This window comes from Notolepis coatsorum (assembly GCF_963971535.1).
Source record: "Notolepis coatsorum genome assembly, chromosome: 18".
NCBI lineage: Eukaryota > Metazoa > Chordata > Actinopteri > Aulopiformes > Paralepididae > Notolepis > Notolepis coatsorum.
Genome location: NC_140182.1, coordinates 59,102,476 through 59,124,360, shown reverse-complemented (window position 1 = coordinate 59,124,360; position 21,885 = coordinate 59,102,476). Strand labels below are relative to the sequence as shown.

The 21,885-nt window shown below is 42.8% G+C and overlaps 1 protein-coding gene across 1 annotated transcript in view; it reads left to right on the top strand.

Annotated features, from left to right (window-relative positions):
* Nucleotides 1-21,885, top strand: part of mical3a (microtubule associated monooxygenase, calponin and LIM domain containing 3a) — a 228,196-nt gene that overhangs the window by 175,795 nt on the left and 30,516 nt on the right. The window contains 10 exon segments of the mRNA XM_084335409.1: nt 828-849; nt 852-1,013; nt 1,922-2,019; nt 3,680-3,773; nt 7,186-7,381; nt 10,659-10,906; nt 12,736-12,882; nt 16,026-16,088; nt 16,385-16,498; nt 18,850-18,932. Coding sequence (XP_084191535.1) covers nt 828-849; nt 852-1,013; nt 1,922-2,019; nt 3,680-3,773; nt 7,186-7,381; nt 10,659-10,906; nt 12,736-12,882; nt 16,026-16,088; nt 16,385-16,498; nt 18,850-18,932 — 1,227 coding nt within the window.

The window sequence follows — 21,885 nt, the reverse complement described above, 5'->3', positions numbered from 1 at the left end:
CAATCACAATAGGTTGGCTAATATCTCCCTCTAGCTGTAGAGGTGTGTGGTGTGCCCTCAAGAACTAACTGTGATTTAGGTTACTATTTTATATCTGATGTGTTTTCAGACTCCTGTTTCTAAAGATGGAATAACTTGAAAAATGCATACTTAAATTAGTAGCACCAAACCCAAGACGTTCTTTTCTTCAGATTTTGTGCGATCTTAAGTGATCTGCTTGTAGTTCTAATAGTTCTCCCAAGTCTTGCTGTCATTATGACCTTTGTGCTTTGTTCTAATATTGGAAGCTTGGTCATCCCATTTTCCTTTCCTTTCCTCTCCTTTCCTTTCCTCTCCTCTCCTCTCATTTCCTTTCCTCTCCATTCCGTTCCTCTCCTCTCCTCTTGTGTTCCTCCTCTCCTATCTTGTTCATCTCATCTCCCTCTCCTGTCCTCCTCTCATATCCTCCCCTCCCCACTCATTTTCTCCCCTCTCCTCTTATCTCCTCTCCTCCCCCTGTAATTTCCTACCCCCTCCTCTCCTCTCCCCTGTTCTCCCCTCTCATCTCCTCTCCTTCCCCCGTCATTTCCTACCCCCCTCCTCTCCTCTCCTGCCCCTGTCATTTGTTACCTCTCCTCTCCTCTCCTCTCCTCTCCTCTCCTCTCCTCTCCTCTTCCTCTCCTCTCCTCTCCTCCTCTCCTCTCCTCTCCTCTCCTCTCCTCTCCTCTCCTCTCCTCTCCTCTCCTCTCCTCTCCTCTCCTCTCCTCTCCTCTCCTCTCCTCCCCTCTCTTCTCTCCTCTCCTCTCCTCCCCTCTCCAAACTGATCAAAGTGTTCTCTCCTCCCCCAGGGCTCCCTAAGAAAAGAGTTCCCGTCAACATTGGTGGCAGCGATGTGTGCTTCTTCTGCCGGAAGCGTGTGTACGTCATGGAGAGGCTGAGCGCAGAGGGGAAGTTCTTTCATCGCAGCTGCTTCAAGTGTGACTACTGTAGCACCACGCTACGACTGTCCTCCTACGCCTTCGATGTGGAGGACGGTACGAACAAAATGGAGACGCATCTTTTTTTTGTTCATCCATCATGTGCTATTTCAACATTCCAAACCAGTCAAACGGTGCAAACAATAATGACGATTTATGACTTGGGATTTTGGACAAACTAGACAAAAACTGATCACCCCCCCCCCCCCCCCCCCCCCCCCAATATTCAAGAGTCAACAAAATGTCAAATAGAAAAAAGGGATTTAATTTTTGTTGGAGGAATATGATTATCTGAGCAGCCATTATTATGAATAATAATAATATTATTATTGTTATTATTATTATAATCATTATTTTGTACCACATAAATCTTGTGATTCCATTTATCTTTCTATCGCTCTCGCTCGCTCGCCCCTTTCTATTCTCTCCCTCTCCCTTTCTCTCCCCCTCTCTCCCCCCCCTCTCTCTGTCTCTCTCTCTGTCTCTCTCCCTCTGTCTCTCTCTCTCTCTCTCTCTCTCTCTCTCTCTCTCGGTCTATCTCCCCCCTCTCTCTCTCTGTATCTCTCTCTCTCTCTCTCTCTCTCTCTCTCTCTCTCTCTCTCTCTCTCTCTCTCTCTCTCTCTCTCTCTCTCTCTCTGTGTGTGAGGTGTCTATTGTGCCCATGGACAGGCATCAGATTGTTAGACAGAATAGCTGTTTCTCTCAGAGCAGCTAGGTGCGGGACTGAAGCCCACTGACGGAGAGCACGTCCCGCTCGCTGCCGAGTTCCTTCCCACTGAGGCCCGGGACAAGAGAGGGAGGAAGGACATTAATTTGGCCTGTTTAGAAACGACTTAGCTGCTAACACAGAATCAAACATTTAGGTTCAGTGAGGTATACAAGAGCAAGATACATGTTGATTTTGATTATAATATTATGTGAAATAACATTCGCTATTCGTCTTGTCCGTGTCCTTTGTCCTGCAGGGAAGTTCTACTGCAAGCCCCACTACTGTTACCGTCTGTCTGGCCAGGCCCAGAGGAAGAGGCCTGCCCCAGCCCCGGCACCTCTCAGCGCTGCTAAGGTACCTGCTCACAACTCCATCAGCCTTCAGGGCAGTCCCTAGGATCACATGTGACACTGCACTGTCCTTGGCCATTAAAGCCAAAATATTCATTTTCTGACCGTATCTTTCGTATTTTCTAAACTTCTTATGACCACTTGCCATCAGAAGGTGTCATTGAGTCATGGAATTCTACTCCATTAACCCTGCGCCACCAGCGGACAGTTTGTTCTAATTCATCATTTATTTTGAAATAAATTATGAAATAGCTCTGCCTATTTTATATAAACCTATGCATTTTAAAAAGTATGTTTTTCAGCAAATCTCTAAATATTGTGCTGTCGGAAGTATTTGTGTTTGTAGGTGAAGTATTTACCTACCTTGTTTAACTCATTCAACGCCATAGCCACGCCCCATCTCTGCTCTCTAGCACCAGCTTTCCATTGCCTATTTTCACTGTGCGTCATGATGTTTGCAGAGCTATATCTATATTCTATATTATAGCTATGGAGACAATACTATGGCTCATTTGACAGTCACTATCTCTCGTCCAACATGTATGTATATGTTCTCGTGTTATCCCGTGGTGAATATTGTATGGTTTCAGAATTCAGAGTGATCCGGGCTAATTCCTGGAAGCTGAGTTATGGAGCGCTACAGTATGTGCATTTTGCGAAAGTCGTTTGCGTTGCTCGCCTGGACACGATATTATTTCCAAATCAAAGGTATATAATAGGTATCATGTTTCATCATGAAGGTATCAAAGGGGCGGGGGGTCGTTTTGTGATGCTCTGATCGTCAGCAACGGCATACATTTTGAATACTACATACCGGTACATTGATCGTTGCGATCGATGTGAAATCATTGTCGGATCAAAGTAGGATTGATGTCATATAGTCCTTACCTTTGCTAGGAGTTATTCAAAATGAATATTCCAATTGTCTGATCGCGATTTCCAGTATTGATGTCGGGTCCCTGACATGAAATGGCACAAAATATGCATCAAGTGTGCTGGACGCGTTCCAAGGTGCTCGACTGAAGCTTTTCACTTGCCGGGGTCCAAATTCTCCTCCGGACATATAAAATGTAACACACAGTGTGAAATAAGGTTTCAAAGGGTAGGCGATACTGCCACCTAGCAGGATTCGGCCAGCATTGCACTCTCGGGGTCTCAGAATGAGTTCCAATGATAACACTGAGGTCCATGAGAGTGTATAGAATATTAAAATCTAAAAACGTAATATTACGTGTTGGCGCTCAACGGTTGGCGAGCAAACACGTAATATTACGTGGTGGCGCAGAATGAGTTAACGGCCAGGAAATGCCCAAGAGAAAGTTGTATCTAGAAATCTACGTACATAATAAAACTTTCAGAGAACTTAGCTACAACAAGATCAAGGCAGTGTTATGTTTCTATATGACGTATTTAGAATGATCACGTTGGTGAAACAAGACAAGGCTTTCGTTTTGGGAGAAAGCTGTGTTTTCCCTCTAGTGTTCAGAAAGATATTTTTAACCTTTAACCTTCTTAATGATGACTATATCGCCCCTCCTTGCGCTCTGCTCTGATCCGCCATCAAGCAAGATCGATTCTTAGTGTTGTGACACCAAGAGTATGTTCTCGACTTTGACCCCATGTATTTTGACACCACACCCCCCACCCCCCACCCCCTCCCACAGGAGAACCAGGTGCCCCAAGCCACCGCGGTGACCGTGGATGCCCCCGGGCGGGCGACAGCAGCCAGTGGCCCCTCAGCCGAGCGTCGGCCCTCAGGTACCCAGCTTTCTACTCTCGCTGCGGCAGCCGTACCCTGCCGTCTAGCTCTGGGGGTGGGGGTCCCACTGCGCAACCTCCACCGCACGCTCTCCTGGACCTGCCACCAGGTGGCGCAATACCCTCTAGACTTTCCCTACATGTGCTTCTACTGCTTCTACCTCTTGTGCTGTTTCTCCCTCGATGCCCTGTTCAACTTCCTGTAATGGCGTTATTTCTTTTTGCCTTCCTTCCTTCCTTCCTTCCTTCCTTCCTTCCTTCCTTCCTTCCTTCCTTCCTTCCTTCCTTCCTTCCTTCCTTCCTTCCTTCCTTCCTTCCTTCCTTCCTTCTACACTAATGACAAATTGATTGTAACGTTTCTAGCAGTAGCATGATCCTCTGACTGTATAGTTACTCGCTAAGTATCTCTGTTGATGTAAATCTTGTGATTCTCTGAGTGTCTTGTGTTATTTCTGGAAAGATGCAGCGTTCTGTTCGTGTCTTGAGTCGGTTATTAAAGCTGAAGGGATGACGTGTGACCGGCCGTGGCCAGTTATGCGGCTCTCTGGCGGCTCCGTTTTCTGAAATTGAATGTTGCATCTTAAATCTCTATTTTCTTGGCTGGGAAATTAAATACCAGCCGGGGTAAAGTTTGGAGCATAGCTGCTCTGCTAACTGGTGGCGCTCATCGCTCTTTGGCAGAGTTCTTAGATTATATCCCATTGCTGGCTAATTGTCCTTGCTTCTGATTTAGCAGTGCTCCAGCTTCAGCAAAATGCTAACTAAAATAACAAGAAATATAGAGGAATGTATTATAACTTAAGTCACTTACGCACCTACTGTAAGTTAAAAAGTTGCCTGTTTGCCTGCCTGTGTTTTAATAGAAGGCTAAGCTCTATTGTACTGTGATTGTATAACCTGTAGTGGCCGGACTGCTCTCTCTCTCTCTTAGCTTTACCTCTTCTAGTGTGATCTGCTCACTTGCTTAGTGACGTGTATCTCTCTCTGTACCCTTCTCTCACTATACTGTGATGAAGTGCCTGTAACAGTGCTTGTGATTGGTTCCTTTGTAAGCTTTACCTTTCCCCCCTCCTACCAGAGCAGCTTAAAGCTTCCCTTGTGAGATTCACCCCACCCCTCTTTCAGACCCCTGCATCCATATCCCCCCTTCCACTTTGCTGCCAACACTCACCTGCTTTTGCTTAATATTAAATTATGCATCCTCCTCACTCCATTAGTTATACATATAAGAGTTATCTATAGATTGGGATAGCGTTATCTATAGATTGGGATAGTGTTATATATATATATATATTGTTGGGATAGTGCTATATACAGTATATCTATTGGGATAGTGATATATATCTATTGGGATAGTGATATATATCTATTGGGATAGTGATATATATCTATTGGGATAGTGATATATATATATATATATATATATATATATATATATATATATATATATATATATATATATATATATATATATATATATATATATATTGGGATAGTGATATATATATATATATATATATATTGGGATAGTGATATATATATATATATATATATATATATATATATATATATATATATATATATATATATATATATATATATATATATATTATATATATATATATATATATATATATATATATATATCTATTGGGATAGTGATATATATATATATATATCTATTGGGATAGTGATATATATATATATATATATATTGGGATAGTGATATATATATATATATATTGGGATAGTGATATATATATATATATTGGGATAGTGATATATATATATATATTGGGATAGTGATATATATATATATATATATATATATATATATATATATATATATATAATTGGGATAGTGATCCATCTATTGGGTTAGTGTTAGATGTTGAGTAGGACACGGCGAGGCTCATATAATGATACAGTAATGAACTGGACTTTAACATGTCGGCCTGCTACATTGTGTAGCAAGTAAATTATATATTAAGTGAATTTAAATCATAGATCATTAGTTGCATGTCGCTCTGTATTCATCACCGGGCTGCACTGCATCTCAACCCTTGGGAGGCTTTAAATCCATTATTAGGACTTAGTGTGTTTTTAGATGTGAAGCACCTCTATAACCGGCTCACTCACTCACTCACTCACTCACTCACTCACTCACTCACTCACTCACATGTCCTTGTTTACTGGTCAAAGCTAATCTGTTTCAGAGAGTATAGCTCAAATGTTTTGGAAGATGAAGCGTGGTATTGGTCCAACTAAAGACTTAATTTGAAATGGTTCTGCCTCCATTTTTGAGCACACTCCCCATGCACATAAAATTACATAAACCACAGTATCAAATCTCATAATGTCCACCGTCTCATCACCACTCTTTGCTTTCATGGGGTATGCATGTGGTCATTGCTTACAGCATTTTCAGTCATTTTGGCCCAAATTGAGGGCTAGTTTATAAAATTCTTTACCTGCCCTATTGGAGTTCCTAATTTCCAATCCACAACAAATTTATTGTCAGGGAAAACAAAACAAAACAGTTTTTATATTTTGCTTCGTAGGGTGGGGGAAAAGGCAAGGCACCATCCCAGTGATATGATAGAAATATAAATATATTCATGCTTAAAAATTATATTTGCTGTAGGAAAATTATCTAATGCAATAAATTCCTTCTAGATCTTACTTGGTGTGTTTTTGTCAATTTGTATGTAGAATGTTTATGTAAATGCTATTGCAGGTGTTAGCAGCATAGTAAATTGTTGAATCATCAGCATATAATGCTATAGCTGCATTCTTAGTGGCAATTGGTAAATTATTGGTGAAAATTATGAAGAGAAGTGACCCCAGATAGCTTCCCTGTGGTACTCCACAGACAAGGATGCTGTAGTCAGAATAACTCCCAGTATAATAAACCCCTTTATGTGAGAATGTTAGGCGTCTTTGGTATACGTATACAGGTACCTGGGTGAATTTAGCACACAAAAGCACAAGGCACTGATAATCTTCACAGATTATGCAATAATCTTATGGAATAATCGCGTGATGGATTTGATGCTGTTTATGTTAACTTACAATGTCACACATTTTCACACAAACACAACTAAATAAATCTCAACCAAAACATCTGTACTTTACACAGGCCTAGCTGGTTATAGATATACCATAACACGTGTGTGAAAGGTTTATATGGAGAGCCAGTGGTTATGGTTAGAGGCCTGTGCCTACAAGCAACCCTGCATGGCTCCGGCACTGCAGAGTCCCATCTTCTATCTCTTTTCTCCTCCTCCCCCTCCTCCTCTTCCTCTTTTCTTCTTTCTAATGTTGTGTCTTACCTGATTCTCAGTTGCCTGCTTGTACTTTCTCCCCTCCACCCTGGGTGCTCCTCTCCACCCATCGCCCTGTCACCCACCAGTCCCAGAGGTCAACGGGCTTCAGGAGCCCAGCCTGCCCAAGCGCCTGCGGGGGACCCCAGAGCGCATCGAGCTGGAGAACTACCGTCTCTCCCTGCAGAGGGAAGAGGAACTGGAGGAAGTGCCGGAGGAGACGCTGGCGGAGCACAACCTCAGCAGCGTTCTGGACAAGGGCGCGGACGCTGACCTCGGATCCAGGTAAGAGCACCCGAGGTCCGGGGATGAGGGCACGAATGCTGGCCTGGGATCCCGGTAAGAGCACTAAGATCCGGGGATGAGAGAGCTTTGTGACACCCGCTCGTGAGCTTGAATCCCGCTTGTGACCCATGTCGCATGACTTCATCTATGTTACTTCAGTCTTTCCAATCTCTATCCATCATACAAGTTCTCAACCTTATTTGGGTCAAGGACCTGCAAATACACATCTATGCCGGGGGGGAAATATTTTGTTTCGTCCACGTCCAGAATTCCACAGTTGTCTGTACCGTAGTAGATAACGGTGGAGGAAGTGAAACCTAGAATCTGAATAGTCAGGATCTAATGAGGCAGAAAATGCTTACTAAACTTAAAAAAGAAAAAAAAAGGATGGGAAGACTGAAGCAAAAGAGACAGATACTCCATAACCCACCCTTCTCTCAATCCCCCTCCTCACCCGCTACTTTACTTACTCCCCTCTCTGCCACCCCCCCTTTCCCTTGTCATGTGTATTCGTTGCTGTCCTTCATTGTCCTTAGTTGTAATTTGTTTGTCAATGTCTAGTTTGAGTCCCCCCCCCCCCCCCCCCAGAGGGCAATGAAATATATTTTTTTAATATTTGTCTTATTTTACTACACTTTTTATTTAATTTTGTACTGTAAATAGTTAAAACGTATAATAAATAATAAAGTTGTCCCCCGAAGACGGGGGGGGGGGGGGGGGGGGGTGGAGTGCCCTCAAAAAAGGTCAGGAAAAAAGGCAAACATTTTTAATAAAAAAATTAAAAGAGACGGATACTGTTCTCGGATGCCTCATGCATACAAACGTTGAGGTTGAGGAAGGTAAGTGTCTGTAAACACTAGGGATGGGTACCGAATTCGGTACTTTTAAAGGTACCTACCGAAACACGTCGGTACTACCGAGTATCAATTCACGTGAGATCCGCCGGTGCCAACTTTCGGTAAAATGCGCAAAAAAATAAAAAAGTCCGATGACGTCACGTTTTGTTGACCGCAAAAACGAAACCGCACATTAAGGCACAATACATGTTTTCAAACTCTCTTTGGGTGTTTGCAATTCATGGGGACTGGGGAGTATATGTCTCTGATATCTATCTTGGTAGTGGGCAGGTTGTTAGAAAGTGTAGCTCAGTTTCCACATCTGCTCTGTCTGCCATGGCTGTTAGCCACAGAGCATCTTTAGAGGAGAGGAGATTGAATCCGGGACACAATGGGACACTGGCTCTGTTCATGGTCACGAATGGATTCCAGCTTCATTTATTTACTACAGATGACAAACGTGTTGTTTCTGTTTTTCTTTTTTTTACATACTTGCGCCACACGGAACAACTGATCACTACAGCCCAGCATCATATTACTGTAGCCAAAAAAAACATTACTGTAGCCAGTCTCTTGATACACTACTGTCTATCTCCAAACTTCCACTCCTCTCGAAACGTTCTTTTGTTATGTGCTCGCGCTGCCGCGGTGGGTTTTATTTTTAGCGGTCGGCTTACTCCTTCCATAGTTTCACATATTTGTAACCCATTTGACGTTCTTTTTTTTTTTTTTAAACTTTGACCAGTCAGCTGGTTCTTTTAGCGTTTATCGCTTTTTCATCGCATTCATACTTGGTCAAGTTCGACCGACAGAAGCAGGCTGAAAGGGTTCAGATGGAGGGGAAGACACTCTGGGAAAGGCACGGCTGCCGTCCGGGATTCGAACGCGCTCAGCCCCAGATCCGTGACGAGCACGGTTGTCCACGGCGCTGAAATAGCACTCGCGGTACGTGGTGAGCTACTGGAGCTCCCCCCATTTGACGTTCTTAAGCTGACGTTAGCTAAGCTAACCGTCGGACATAACGTTAGCTCCTAGGGCAGGGGTCAGCAACCTTTACTATCAAAAGAGCCACTTTTCCCCCCTCCCACAAAATAAAATGCTCAGGGAGCCGCACAACCTATTTACCCTTAAAATGAAGATAAAACAGTGTATAACGTTTTATATATCCCCAAGCATACCCCACATTTAGCATAAAACGCCTGACAATTGCATACCCAAAGTCATTTGCGATGTATTATACTTTATACTTATAGCACACAGTTTGTTGCATTAATGGAATTATAAAGCAACAAAAAGAAAAAAAATTACTTTTTATTGCTGTTTTTACCTGTTATAACAAAGGAAAACCTCAAACTCTTATGAAGAGGAGAAAAAATACTGGCTGTGTAGACCTATTTTTAAATAAAACACAGAAGAGGAGAAAACACTTGTGTCTGTAGACCGACTAAAACCCTGAACTATTCAGGTATATTTGAGTCCTTCCCTTATTTGTGGAACATTTATAAAATAAAAAGTAGTCCACTTTGAAAAAAGACTACCATGTGTAGACCTACTTTGAAATAAAACACAGAAAAGGAAAAAAAACACTGGCATCTGTAGACCTACTGGTACTTTGAAATAAAACCCTGAACTATGCAGCTCAAATTTCGCACCACATATCAGGCATACAGGTAAGCCTGCATCATTAGTCGTGAAAGCTAATTAATCTGTCCACGCTGAACCCTCTATTTTCCTCAGACTTTCCTTTTTTTGGATTTATCCATGGTTAGCTTACTGGGGGGTCGGAAACTCAAGATTAGCCACTTGCAGACGGCAGGGAGAGGCGCGGGGTGTGACGTACTGTATATTTTAGTTGATGAAATATTTTAGTTGATGAAATATTTTTTCATTTCAGTGTCACAGTATGACATCGATCTCCAAAATAAGAGAACAAAAAATAAATAAATTTCTTTTTTTAAAGGTAAAAAAATATATATATTTGGCCCAGGGAGCCGCAGCTGATTGGCTAAAGAGCCGCATGCGGCTCCGGAGCCGCAGGTTGCCGACCCCTGTCCTAACAGTGCAAGCCGGCACAACTCAGGACAGAAGAGTAGAGGATGTGACGTCGGTAAACAAGCCACACACACCGCAGAGCGGGTCTTCTCCAAAGCGGGGGTGGAGCGAAAATAACTGCTAGAATACTCAATCAGCAGCAAAGTAGTTCATTGCTGCTAGATTGTTTGTTTGTTTAAAAGTAATAATAATACATTATTTATTTATTAAATATTAAGTTTGGATTTTTTTTTTACAACTGAGGTAGGTAGATACAATTTTTTGAGACTAAAGTACCGAAAAAGGGTACCGTTGGGTACCAGTATCTGTTCAAATGTGAAAGGTACCCATCCCTAGTAAACACCGACCCATCGTAACATATTTCTCTCTCTCTTTCTTTCGTACCACAGTAGTTCAGAATCGGACATGGAAGAGGAGGATGAGCAGGAGGAGCAGGAGGAGCTCTGCAGCCCTTCCGACCTTGGCGGGGTTCCCTGGAGGGAGGCGGTGGAGCTCCACGCCAAGCTGAAGGGAGACGGCGACCACAGAGCCGAGGGAGAGGAGGAGGACGAGGCTCTGGCCGAGACGGCCAGCAGAAACGGGGAAGTGGACGAAGACGAGGAGGGAGACGATGACGAGGAGGAAGAGTCGAGTGACGGTACATTTCCAATGTATTATTGGCATTTTAAAACCTTGCTATTTGGTTAAGTCGAGTGGTGTTATTGTGGTTGAAATGCTGCCCCACTGGGTGGCCCTTTTTCCATTTCTCCTCCTCATTTGTGTACATCATCGTCATTCTAGAAATACTAGGAATTTCCATCTGCTCGTTAGATAAGTCTGTTCCATCTTGTGGTGCCACTGTTTTCATACTCCTCTCTCCTCCTCCTCCTCCTACTCCTCCTCTTCACCATTCCCTCTGTCCCTCCATGTGTCCTTCTTTCGTCTCTGCGCTGGGGTTTATTATTGGGGCTTCATCTCCCCCTGCTGACAGAGGGGGAGTACTGCCCCTGGGAAAGGGAAATCCAGTCCGGCCTTTGGCTGGAGAGGTACCTTACAGACGAAGAGGATATTGGTACATTTAAAGGTAGCAGCACTGCCTGTGGATGCGTTTGAACTGAAGTAACACTGATTTGATAATTATGCTTGTTTTGGGTTATTTTCCTAGGCTATCTCCAATATAAGATTTTTTTTGTTTGGTGTTTTTTGTTGCTGCTTATTTGAAGGGTCTTGATGTTCCGTTTCCGACACTTTTCATCCTTTACCCCTTTAATTATCCTCCAACATAGCACATCTAGTATTTGATTGTAGGTACTAATAATGAATGTGGTATATTTGCATTTTATGCACAGACAATAACGCTGGCTGGTGTGGTGTGATCAAATTTTTTTTGTTTTACGTTTAAATGAACACGCCAACATTATATGAATGTGTACCGTCTTCTTCAGAGTCAGACAAGAAGATAGATATCAGTTTCCTCTCTGCTTGTTCAGTAGAAAGCTATCCGGCTAGCGGATACGGATCAGCTAGCCTTAGCTTAAAACTTCGGGACAGATGTTTTGGGCCAACAGCTAGGCTAGCTGGTCTGTATCCACTTTAGGGTTGAGTACCATTCAACCAGTTCCTAGAATTTGGTATCTGTACCCAACGGTACCTTTTTTCGGTATTTAACTCTGTTAAAAAGGTCAGCTGTAAAAAATATGTCCAAACTTCTTCATTTCAACATTGTTATTTATTTAGAACATTTTGTTATTTATTGTTGTAACACACCTCACAAAATAAATCGCATTATCATGTATTATGTTTGTAAATGTTTAAATATCACCATTATCTGGCCATCCTCAGTAAATACTATCAAACTCCTCTGACCTCGCCTGGTCTTTCCAAAGACCCAAGAGACGGGACAGTAATATATATATATTTGTGGAAAAGGCTCCCTCTTGTCTAGCATATTACACTCCTATACTAAACATGTAAAGGTACCGAAATGTGGTACCGATTAGCATGAATCTGTACTCTGTAGTACCGATGTAATTTGGTCGGTACCCTTAAAAGTACCACATTCGGCACCTAACCCTAATCCACTTCAATAAATTTGTGCTAAACTATGCTAGATTTCGACTGAATGCACAGAGAGGAAATTGGTATCTTGTCTTCTTTTCTGACTCTTGAGAAGACGGTACTGTAAGTGCAATTCCCTTAAAGTCGGCGTGTTCCTTTGAATGTTTTGACTTCTGTTGCGGCTCTAGTGCATGCGGCCTACGGTGTCCCTCCTGGTGATGTTTCATCTCTGTGTTCTAACTATCTGTCCTACTTCTTCTCATTCTTGTCTTCTCCACCTCCATCCGCCCTCCCCCCATCCCTGTACAACTCTCCCCTCTTCCCTCTTTTCTTCTTTTCTTCCGTCATACAACTTTTGATCAAATCCCAAACGCCTCATTATTGCCCACCAAACCACGTACCGTACGGTCAAATATTCCACCCACTCAGCCAGGAACCTCCAGATCCAACAGCTGCTGCAGCCTGTCGACCCCCAGACCATCCCGGGGCTGGTGACCAGAACACACCTGCCGTCTGAGGGGGAGACGGAGGTCCGACCCTTCCGACCCTCTGAGTTCACCCAGCCCTCCTCCACAGGTAAACCTGCCCAGAGAGGAGCTGGACCCTGGGGGAGGCTTGGCTGGGGGCGAGTCCCAGGCTGTCAGGGCCTCGTGGTTATAGGAGAACCAGGGTGTCTTACCGTTGCCAGCGTCGCTGCTCATGTTCTGTGTGTGTGTTTGTGTGTCTGGTGCCGAAGAATCGGGAGTCTCCCACTCGCCAAACCCCACCCCGCTGTCTCTAATCATCTGTGATTTTGATCCGTTTTGTTCCGTTTATTTTTTACGTTTTGGAATGTTCTAATTTTGTGTTCTGCTTTTCGTGTTGTCATTCAGTGTCACTGCTGGGTGCGGGTAGATAATCTCAAATCACATCCCAGTGCACCATAACCCCTTTTGTTTGTTCTGAACGTGTTCTTGTGCTTTGTTCCTACTGTATGTGTCCCCCTATGCTCTTTCCCATGTGTCTCATTACTTGTCTGACGTGTTTATTTCCCTCTTGCCATCTCCTCCCCCGTTGTTTTGGTTCTGACTGTAGCCCCTGCCCACACGTCCGCCCGACACGAGGCAGTGAGAGTCTGGTTGGAGTCCATGTCTGGAGGTAGCACAGACTTAGAAAGGGATCAGAGAGATTCCTGCCTTAGCTATATACTTTTATTTATCTGTGCCAACTGGCCCTTCCTCTGGAGCATGCAGAAACACACTGGAAGACCAGCACACTGACAAGCCTGCATGCTGTAATACTGTCACGTTATAGAGGACGCATCTGTCTCTGGGTCAGATCATCACCTGCACTTCACCACTTTCGCCATCTGACCCCTCCCTCACCCTACCTCGCTAAGCCCCCAGAAGGTTACAGTGCTTTGGGGCATCTTCTGTTCGTAGTGATGCGTCAGACACTGACTTCTCACCCTACCCTGCTAAAGCCCCAGGATGTCTTCTGTTCATAGTCGCGTGTTAGATCGACGGCTGGACGATACATCAGACCAGCAATACTGTACGTCATCCGTCCTCATTTTGTGATTGCCACGCCTCTTTTTTCGGGGGGGGGGGGGCATCTTGGGGAGTAAACTTGGTTTAGATGTCATGCTGAAGACTATCACGTCCCAGAAATAGTCATTACCTCTTAATATTAGGTCATCCAAAGATTCATAAGCGTAATAGTAAATGTCCAGGTAGGGAAATGGGGAGATCTCCTGCAGCTGAATGGGGAAACACCACACGGTAAGACTGGAGGGACATGGCTGAACGAGGATCAAACTTAACTTTTCAAAATAGCGTAAATGCTCAATGGCGGCCAGTGTTGGAAAGTAATTGCTTGACTTGCCAATGTTTTTTATACAGGCCAAATACAATAGCAATCAATAGGAATGGTGTCTTTTTATACAGGCCAAATATGATGGCAATCAATAGGAATGGTGTCTGTGTTTTACGCCAACAGTAGGCGCAGCCGCGAAAAAAGCCCAAGTACCCGGCTTTGCCAGTCTGATGTATCAAGTTATGTAAATAATGAGCGGTATAGTCTGACGGTGGAGTGTGCCTACGATTAAATACACTCAGCATTTTTATGTAATTATATTTAGGCATTTAGATTTTTTTCTGAAGTTATTATTGCTATACTCTTGGTCTGACTCCTCTATAGTACTTACCTAGTCTGGAGGCTTATAGCTTATCCGCAACAGTAAGTTACTTCCGGGGTAGGCCTGATTGGCCCCGACAGGCACGTGACGCGCAACTTTCTCTGCCGCGCGGCACGCTCCGCGGAGCCGAGCGGCAGAGCTTGCGGAATTACGTAACCGTCCAAATACGCCATGACTTTCATTCGGCGCTTCAGCTCACCTGGCAGAGCAGCGGTCCTGCGATCCTGCGGTCCGTTGTTGACGAGTTCGAATCCCATCAAATCTTTTTTTTTTAACGTGATTTTTTTTTAACGTGTATTCTTTCGCCGGTTAAGGTTAGGCATGGTTAAGGTTAAGGTTAAGGTTAGGCATTGTTTCGGAGTTGGTTAAGGTTAGAACGGTTAAGTTTAGGCGCTGTTAAGGAGCTGGTTAAGGTTAGAGTTTGTCTTAGAGAATGGCAATATTCTTTCTATGGTTAAGGTTAGGCATGGTTAAGGTTAAGGTTAGGCATTGTTTCGGAGTTGGTTAAGGTTAGAACGGTTAAGTTTAGGCGCTGTTAAGGAGCTGGTTAAGGTTAGAGTTTGTGTTAGAGAATGGCAATAGACAGCCTATTTCCGCGCGACAGCTCTCAGCAGCCTCGTTGCGCGTCCTGAGTTTGCCGCGTCACGTGCCTGTCGGGGCCAATCAGGCCTACCCCGGAAGTCACTTACTGTTGCGGAACAGTTACAGGCAGTCTGGAGGCCAGCGATTGGGGCTTCACTGCAGGGATCCAGTGTTAAAAGCTCTCTAAACACTCTACTGGTGATTCTAGCAAGCCATTAGAGAGGGCTGGTTTAACAGTGTGTGCTTGTGCATATTATGCACAAGGACAATTGCCTGTGTATAATTGCAAACTCTTGTGTGATTAGATATTAGTTAGTATTAAATGTTAGTATTAACATTTTAATATATATTTTTTAGTATACATTATTTTTTTCAATTGCATGGATACACGGTGGGGGTTATTTCCTTGTTGCAGGTTTTTTTTCACACGGATTGTTTCACAAGGAGGAGCTTGTCTTATCGTCTTGCGCCAAATGTCATTAACATCTTTTGATTGTGCAGTTGCTTGATTCAAACATCATCCATTTGCCCCTGCAAAAATGGATATGTGCATGTATCTAACCACTAATGCTATTTTGTGTTCACGTTTTTGTTCATGTCTCAGATTTTTTTTTAAATACTTAATTTTATACTAAACAAAATTCTGGATTTCTAGAATTCTTACTAAATGTTTCCCCTTAGAGTTTTAGAGAAATAAAAAAGAGGCTTCATAGACTAGGTTTTTAAACATGTTTAATCTTCATCTTTTAATGCCTTCCTTTTTCATTAAGAAATTATATTTGAGCCTCTGTGCCTTATTTTTATTTACCTGTAGCCAGAATCTTAAAAAATAAACAAATACAGTAAATAAAAAGGATAATAAGGTCAGGTACCAGGTTGCTAGATGATTGAGTATGTTCCCTCTCCATAAGACCGTCAGACCCTGGTGACTCACTCTTCTCTAACTCTCTTGTCAACCCAGAGGCTTGCGAGGACGATGATCCGCAGGCAGAAGAGGTGGAGCCTGGTACAGAAATGGATCAGGGTAAGAAAACACAACAATACAAACAACAGCAATAATATCTCATGATCTAGCCCCCTTTACAGATAATATCTTTAGTTTTTTATGAAGCCAATTTGGGCGATGGAGTGATGGTGGTTTCTCAAATGTTGCTAAGCATTCCTTACTCCCACGACTGGTCGTCTGACACAAATCGTCTGCTTTCAATATGATGTTTAATATAGTAGTTGAAAACAAAACAAAGAGACAACCGTATACTCGTACCTAGAAACCTGTGTATTGTGACATTTTACAACGGTGTATTTAATTTTGTTTACCAGATGATATTCCTTCAGACGCGGAAGCTGAAGCTCGCCTGCATCAGTCCGAGAAACTCAAAGCACTTCCTGATGAAGATGGGAAGCCGGAAAGCCTGGGAATTAACTCCAGTATTGGTAAGAGACTGATAATACGTTCAGATACAACGCAAAGAGAAGTATTGGCTCGCTTTACTTGCGTCAGTTGATAATTAGCATGAATACATGCTAGTGCCTTTCTTTAGTACCGTGAGAATAATACAAATATGTTCCCAGGTACATTTCTTCTAGCATATGTAGTACTTTGTAATACTGTTCATTTATTTGAAGATGTCCTAATGTGCACTTATGAAGGCCTGCTCACATAACGTTTGTACTGCACTTTGACACCAATAAAACAACAACTTTTTTTTTTCTTTTTTTTTATATATATTTTTTTTTATTTTATTTTTTAACATACACATAAACATAAACATAACAACATACAATTAGATATACAAGCATTAATTAACGGTACACATCCAATGAAATCACCATTTAAATAAATGTATTATACGAGATATACACCTAATCAGGGGCGTAGCTGGGGGGGGGGGGGGGGGGGGGGGGGGGTAGCTTAGGATGATTCCAAGGGCCCAGCACTGGGGGGCACTAGACATCACTCAGGTGTATTATTGATGCTCTCATTGATACTATGTTTGTTTCTGAAGTGTGTGTGTGTGTGTACTGTATGTGTGTGTGTGTGTGTGTGAGATATATATAGAGAGAGGGGGGGCTTTGGTAGACTATTGCATTGGTCCATTCATTGAAGATGAACGCAATGCGACATCCTTTACTAGGCTTACCCACCAACAGTGCAGGTGCTGAACTGCTGATCCGAATGTATAGGATATCGGCAGTAAAATGTGATATCGGAAAATATCGGTATCGGTTTAAAAAAAAATTAAAAACAATAACAATATTGCATACAGTGAAATGATTAGTTACCTGAAATTATTCCGTTTTTTTGGGGGGGAAACCCTGCATATATCGGTATCGGTTGATATCGGTTGATATCGGTATCGAAAATTAAGAGTTGGACAATATCGGAATATCGGTATCGGTAAAAAAGCCAATATCGAGCATCCCTAGTTTTCATCAATAAAAAAATGGCCAAAAAAAATCCGCTCACACGCGCTCGCATTCACTGGGGGCCTACAAATACATTCTTTCATGGAGCCCAGAATCTGGAGCTACACCCCTGCACCTAATACTTGCTATCTAATACCCTACACACATATGCTCTCGCTCGCTCCCCCCCCCCCCCCCCCCCGGACCCCCACCTGGATAATCCATCCATTATCATTCGCTCCTAACCAGGCACTACAATTCATATGCTAGCTTTTATTCTCTCCACCACTTCTAACCACATTGCAATTTTGGATTCACTGACACCTAAAATTCTTGCTGTAGATATTTCTAGATAAATCACATCGAGATATCAACCTTTTTAAATTTTTTATTCAAAATTCCAGGGGAACTATCTAATAGATGACCAAATAGTGATTGTGATTAATGTGTTGTCTTGTTTCATGTAAGTAATAATAAAAAAATTTGATCAAAAAAAAATCACATCGAGATATGCAAGAATCCAAACCTTCCGACAAATTTTTTCCGGTTGAAACCATTGTGATGCTATCAGCTTTTTAGCCGCTGTGATACCAGATAAAACTAATCTCTTTAGCTGTATAGGGACTGCAAACTCAAAAACATCATTCAACAGCAATACAGAGGGGTGTACAGGTATATTCAGAATTAAGAAATTTGATAATTGCTGGGACACTTCTTTCCAGAATATCTTAACTGGTGGGCAAGCCCAGTACATGTGCATAAATGTACCCTCATCCCCATTTGTACATAAGGAGCATCTGGAGTCTTGTTTAAGTCCCATTCTGTTCAATCTTATAGGAATCAGGTATGTCCTATGAATATAGTTAAGATTAATTTGTTGATGGTCCGGGTTACGTGACGCAAGTCGAACGTTTGCCCAGGCTTCTTGCCAATCAAAATTTATTTCCAGGTCTGGTATATCCCTCCTCCAGACTGAGTCTAGGGGGAGGATTCCATACTAGGACGTTAGTAATTGATGATAAAAATCTGATACAAAACCTCTCGATGTCTCTCTTTCATAGAATAATTTATGGTATCTGTGGTGTTCAATTGGTATCCTTAATGGGACTCCATGAGCCTTCAAACATACCAATAACTGTGCATAAAAATAATATGTGGAACTGGTGAGATTACATTTTTTATGTATGTCTTCATATCTACAAAAACCCTGTTTGTTGAAAACATCTCCTAGTGTGTGTATGCCCTGCTTTTCCCATTTAGGGTATCTTATAGGTCGTTTTCCAATCAGGAGTGCATTGTTATTGAACAACTTTAAGTTTGTTGAAGTGCGGGTTCCATATAATTGCCTATAAAATTGTCCCACCATGGTGTTTCTGTAGATCCATCCAGTGTTTGCCCACTGCAGAAAGCAGAGGACATTGTCCTCTCACCAGCTAAACCCTCCCCGGAGCCTGAGACACAGGTCAGTAACTCCCCACCTCTAAACCATGTGTTTGTTTTCTGTGGTTCTTCCACGTTCTTTATCTAATCCTGATTGATTGATTGATTGAAAAGTTTATTAACAGATTGCAGAATGGGTACAGTACAGTACAGCTCAATACATACAATTGTTAAGAGGATGCAGACCTGAGAAAAACTTTCGTCTTGTTTCCATCAGGGTCCCCCATTTTCAATTCAGCATATGACACACATGACATACAGATAGACAGTACTGCTACATCTATACATTTATGACATACCAGATTTTCAAATACAGTACTGTTTGTGATACTAAAAAAATCCAGAAAAAGAGTGTATATACATTTGACATAGAAACTGTGCATTGGGGGAGGTTGGGTAGGTGGGGTGGGGCTGTACATTGGAGGTGGGGGGGGGGGGGGGGGTTGGGTAGGGGGGGGGGGGACACTGTACATTGGAATACTGACATACATTTGACATAGAAACTGTACATTGGAGGAGGTTGGGTAGGTGGGGTGGGGACCGTGGGGTTGGGTGGGGCTGTACATTGGAATACTGACAAAGCCATGCTTGGTCTTTATTGTACAACTGGGTTAGGACATTTGTAGGGGCCAGTTTTGAATTGCAGTCTCCCGTAGGTGTTCTTTGAGAGTGTTTTTGAAGGTGGGTAGTGATTCACATTCCTTTACAGCTTTGGGTAGGGCGTTCCACATTGTTGTGGCATAATTGCGAAACGTGTTTAGTCCCTTGTTTGAGCCGAATCTGGGTTTTACATGATTTGTGGAGCTCCCTCTGGTGTTGTGATCGTGGTATTCACTGACCTTTGGGAAGTATTTTGACATGTACATGGGTACCTTGGTCGTGTAGTGTATCTTGTAGACCAGGCCCATTGCAAGTTGCTGTACTCTGTCGTCTACTCTAAGCCATCCTAGGTTGGCAAAGTGTGCAGGGGTGAGGTGGGTTCTAGGAGTCAGGTCAAGCAGTAGTCTGACTAGTTTGTTTTGAGATGTTTGTAATTTGGTTTTTAGTGCCTTTGAGGTGCTTTGGTACCATGAGGTGCAAGCATAGTCGTAGTACCCTTGAATGAGTGCTCCTGCCAGAGTCTTCAGGGTATTCTTGTTTACCAGGGAGGAGATCCGGTACAAGAATCGAGTTCGTTGATTGACTTTTTTTATTACATTGGATGCCATTTTGTCACAGGAAAGATTAGCCTCTAGGATGGAACCCAGGTAGGTAATTTCATCTTTCCTTGTGACAATATTGTCACCCACTGTAACTGAGAAGCCGTCGGTTTTGCTGAGTTTGTTATTTGAACCGAAGAGAATGGACTCTGTTTTGCCCATGTGTAATGATAGTTTGTTGTCGGCGAGCCATATGCAGATTTTGCCTAGTTCCGAGCTGAGGGTTTTTTCAACCTGTAACTTGTTCTTGTCAGAGACCAGCAGGGCTGAGTCGTCCACAAACAGGAACAAGTTGCAGTCACAAGCTGACAACATGTCATTTGCATAAATTAGGAACAGTAGTGGTCCTAGTATGCTTCCTTGTGGAACACCACAGTTCACTGTGAGGGGGGGGGATAGGGTACCGTTTACCTCCACCATCTGTTCTCTCCCCTCCAGGTAGGATTGTATCCAGCTCACTGATAAACTATCAAAACCAATTGCTTTTAGCTTGTCAATCAGAATGGTGTGATTGACAGTGTCGAAGGCCTTTTGTAGGTCTAGCATCACCATGCCGCAGTATTTGCCCGCGTCCACCTCTTGCTTGATGTGGTCGTTCAAATAGAGAAGGCATGTGTCAGTGGAGTGGGATGTTCTGAAGCCAGATTGGAATTCGTAGATTAGATTTTTATCCGTAAGGTACTTTTCGACCTGTTCGTATACTATTTTTTCCATGACTTTCGAGATGGATGTAAGGATAGAAACAGGGCGGTAGTTGCCTGGGTCTAATTTGCTGCCCTTTTTGTGCAGGGGTGTTACTCTCGCTATTTTGAAGTCCTTGGGGACGTGTCCCTGTTTTATGGAGAGGTTTATTATGTGTGTGATGACTGGGGTGATGGCGGCTGCTGAGTCTCTGAGGAATTTGGAGGGGATGTTGTCATGGCCAGTGGCCTTGTTCGGTTGGAGGGCGCTCAGTTTATTGAGTACCTCATCTGTAGTTACCATTTCCAGTTTGAAATCGTCTTTGTGGACGCCTAGGTTCTTGTAGTATGCTACTATGTGTTCTACCCCATACTGCCCTGAGTGGGAGGGTAGTTTGTTTACCAGTGTTGTGGCTATGTTTGTGAAGAAAGTGTTTAAGTAATTGGCTACATCCAGTTTGTCTGTGATGAGCGTGTTGTCCGTCTTTATGTTTATGTTTGAGAACCTGGTTTTAAGTTTTTTACTGCAGCCTAGTTGATTATTGAGTAATTTCCAAAGTTCACGTGGTTTATTTTTGTTTTCCTCAGTTTTGTCATTGATGAAATTTTTTTTTGCAGTTTTTATCATGGAGTTTACGTCATTTCTTAGTCTGTTTCTTTCTAGTTTGAGTTCAGTCATGTGGGCTTGGAGTTCACTGCTCGTGCTTTTGGTAAGCTTTGACTGACTTTTATGAAATTCAGAGCATTTTTTGTCTCTGGCTTTCATAGCGGTCAGTATTTCAGTGTGCATCCACGGCTCAGCGCGATTTTTTACCCTGGTGGTTCTTAGGGGGGCCATGTTGTTTAGTATTGTTGAGAATTTGTTTTTGAAGCCAAGCCAGGTTTCTTCAACCAGTGTACCATTGAGTTCATCTGACCAGTCCAGGCTCTTCAGTTCAAGGTTAAAGGCCTCGCTAGAGTAGGTTTTGAGGTCTCTAGATGTGACCGTTTTGTGACAGCCAGCCTTTTGCTTTAGCTTTTTGCGGGAACAGAATATCATATAATGATCACTTAACCCGCATGCTATAACCCCTTTATTGGAGATCATGGACTTGTC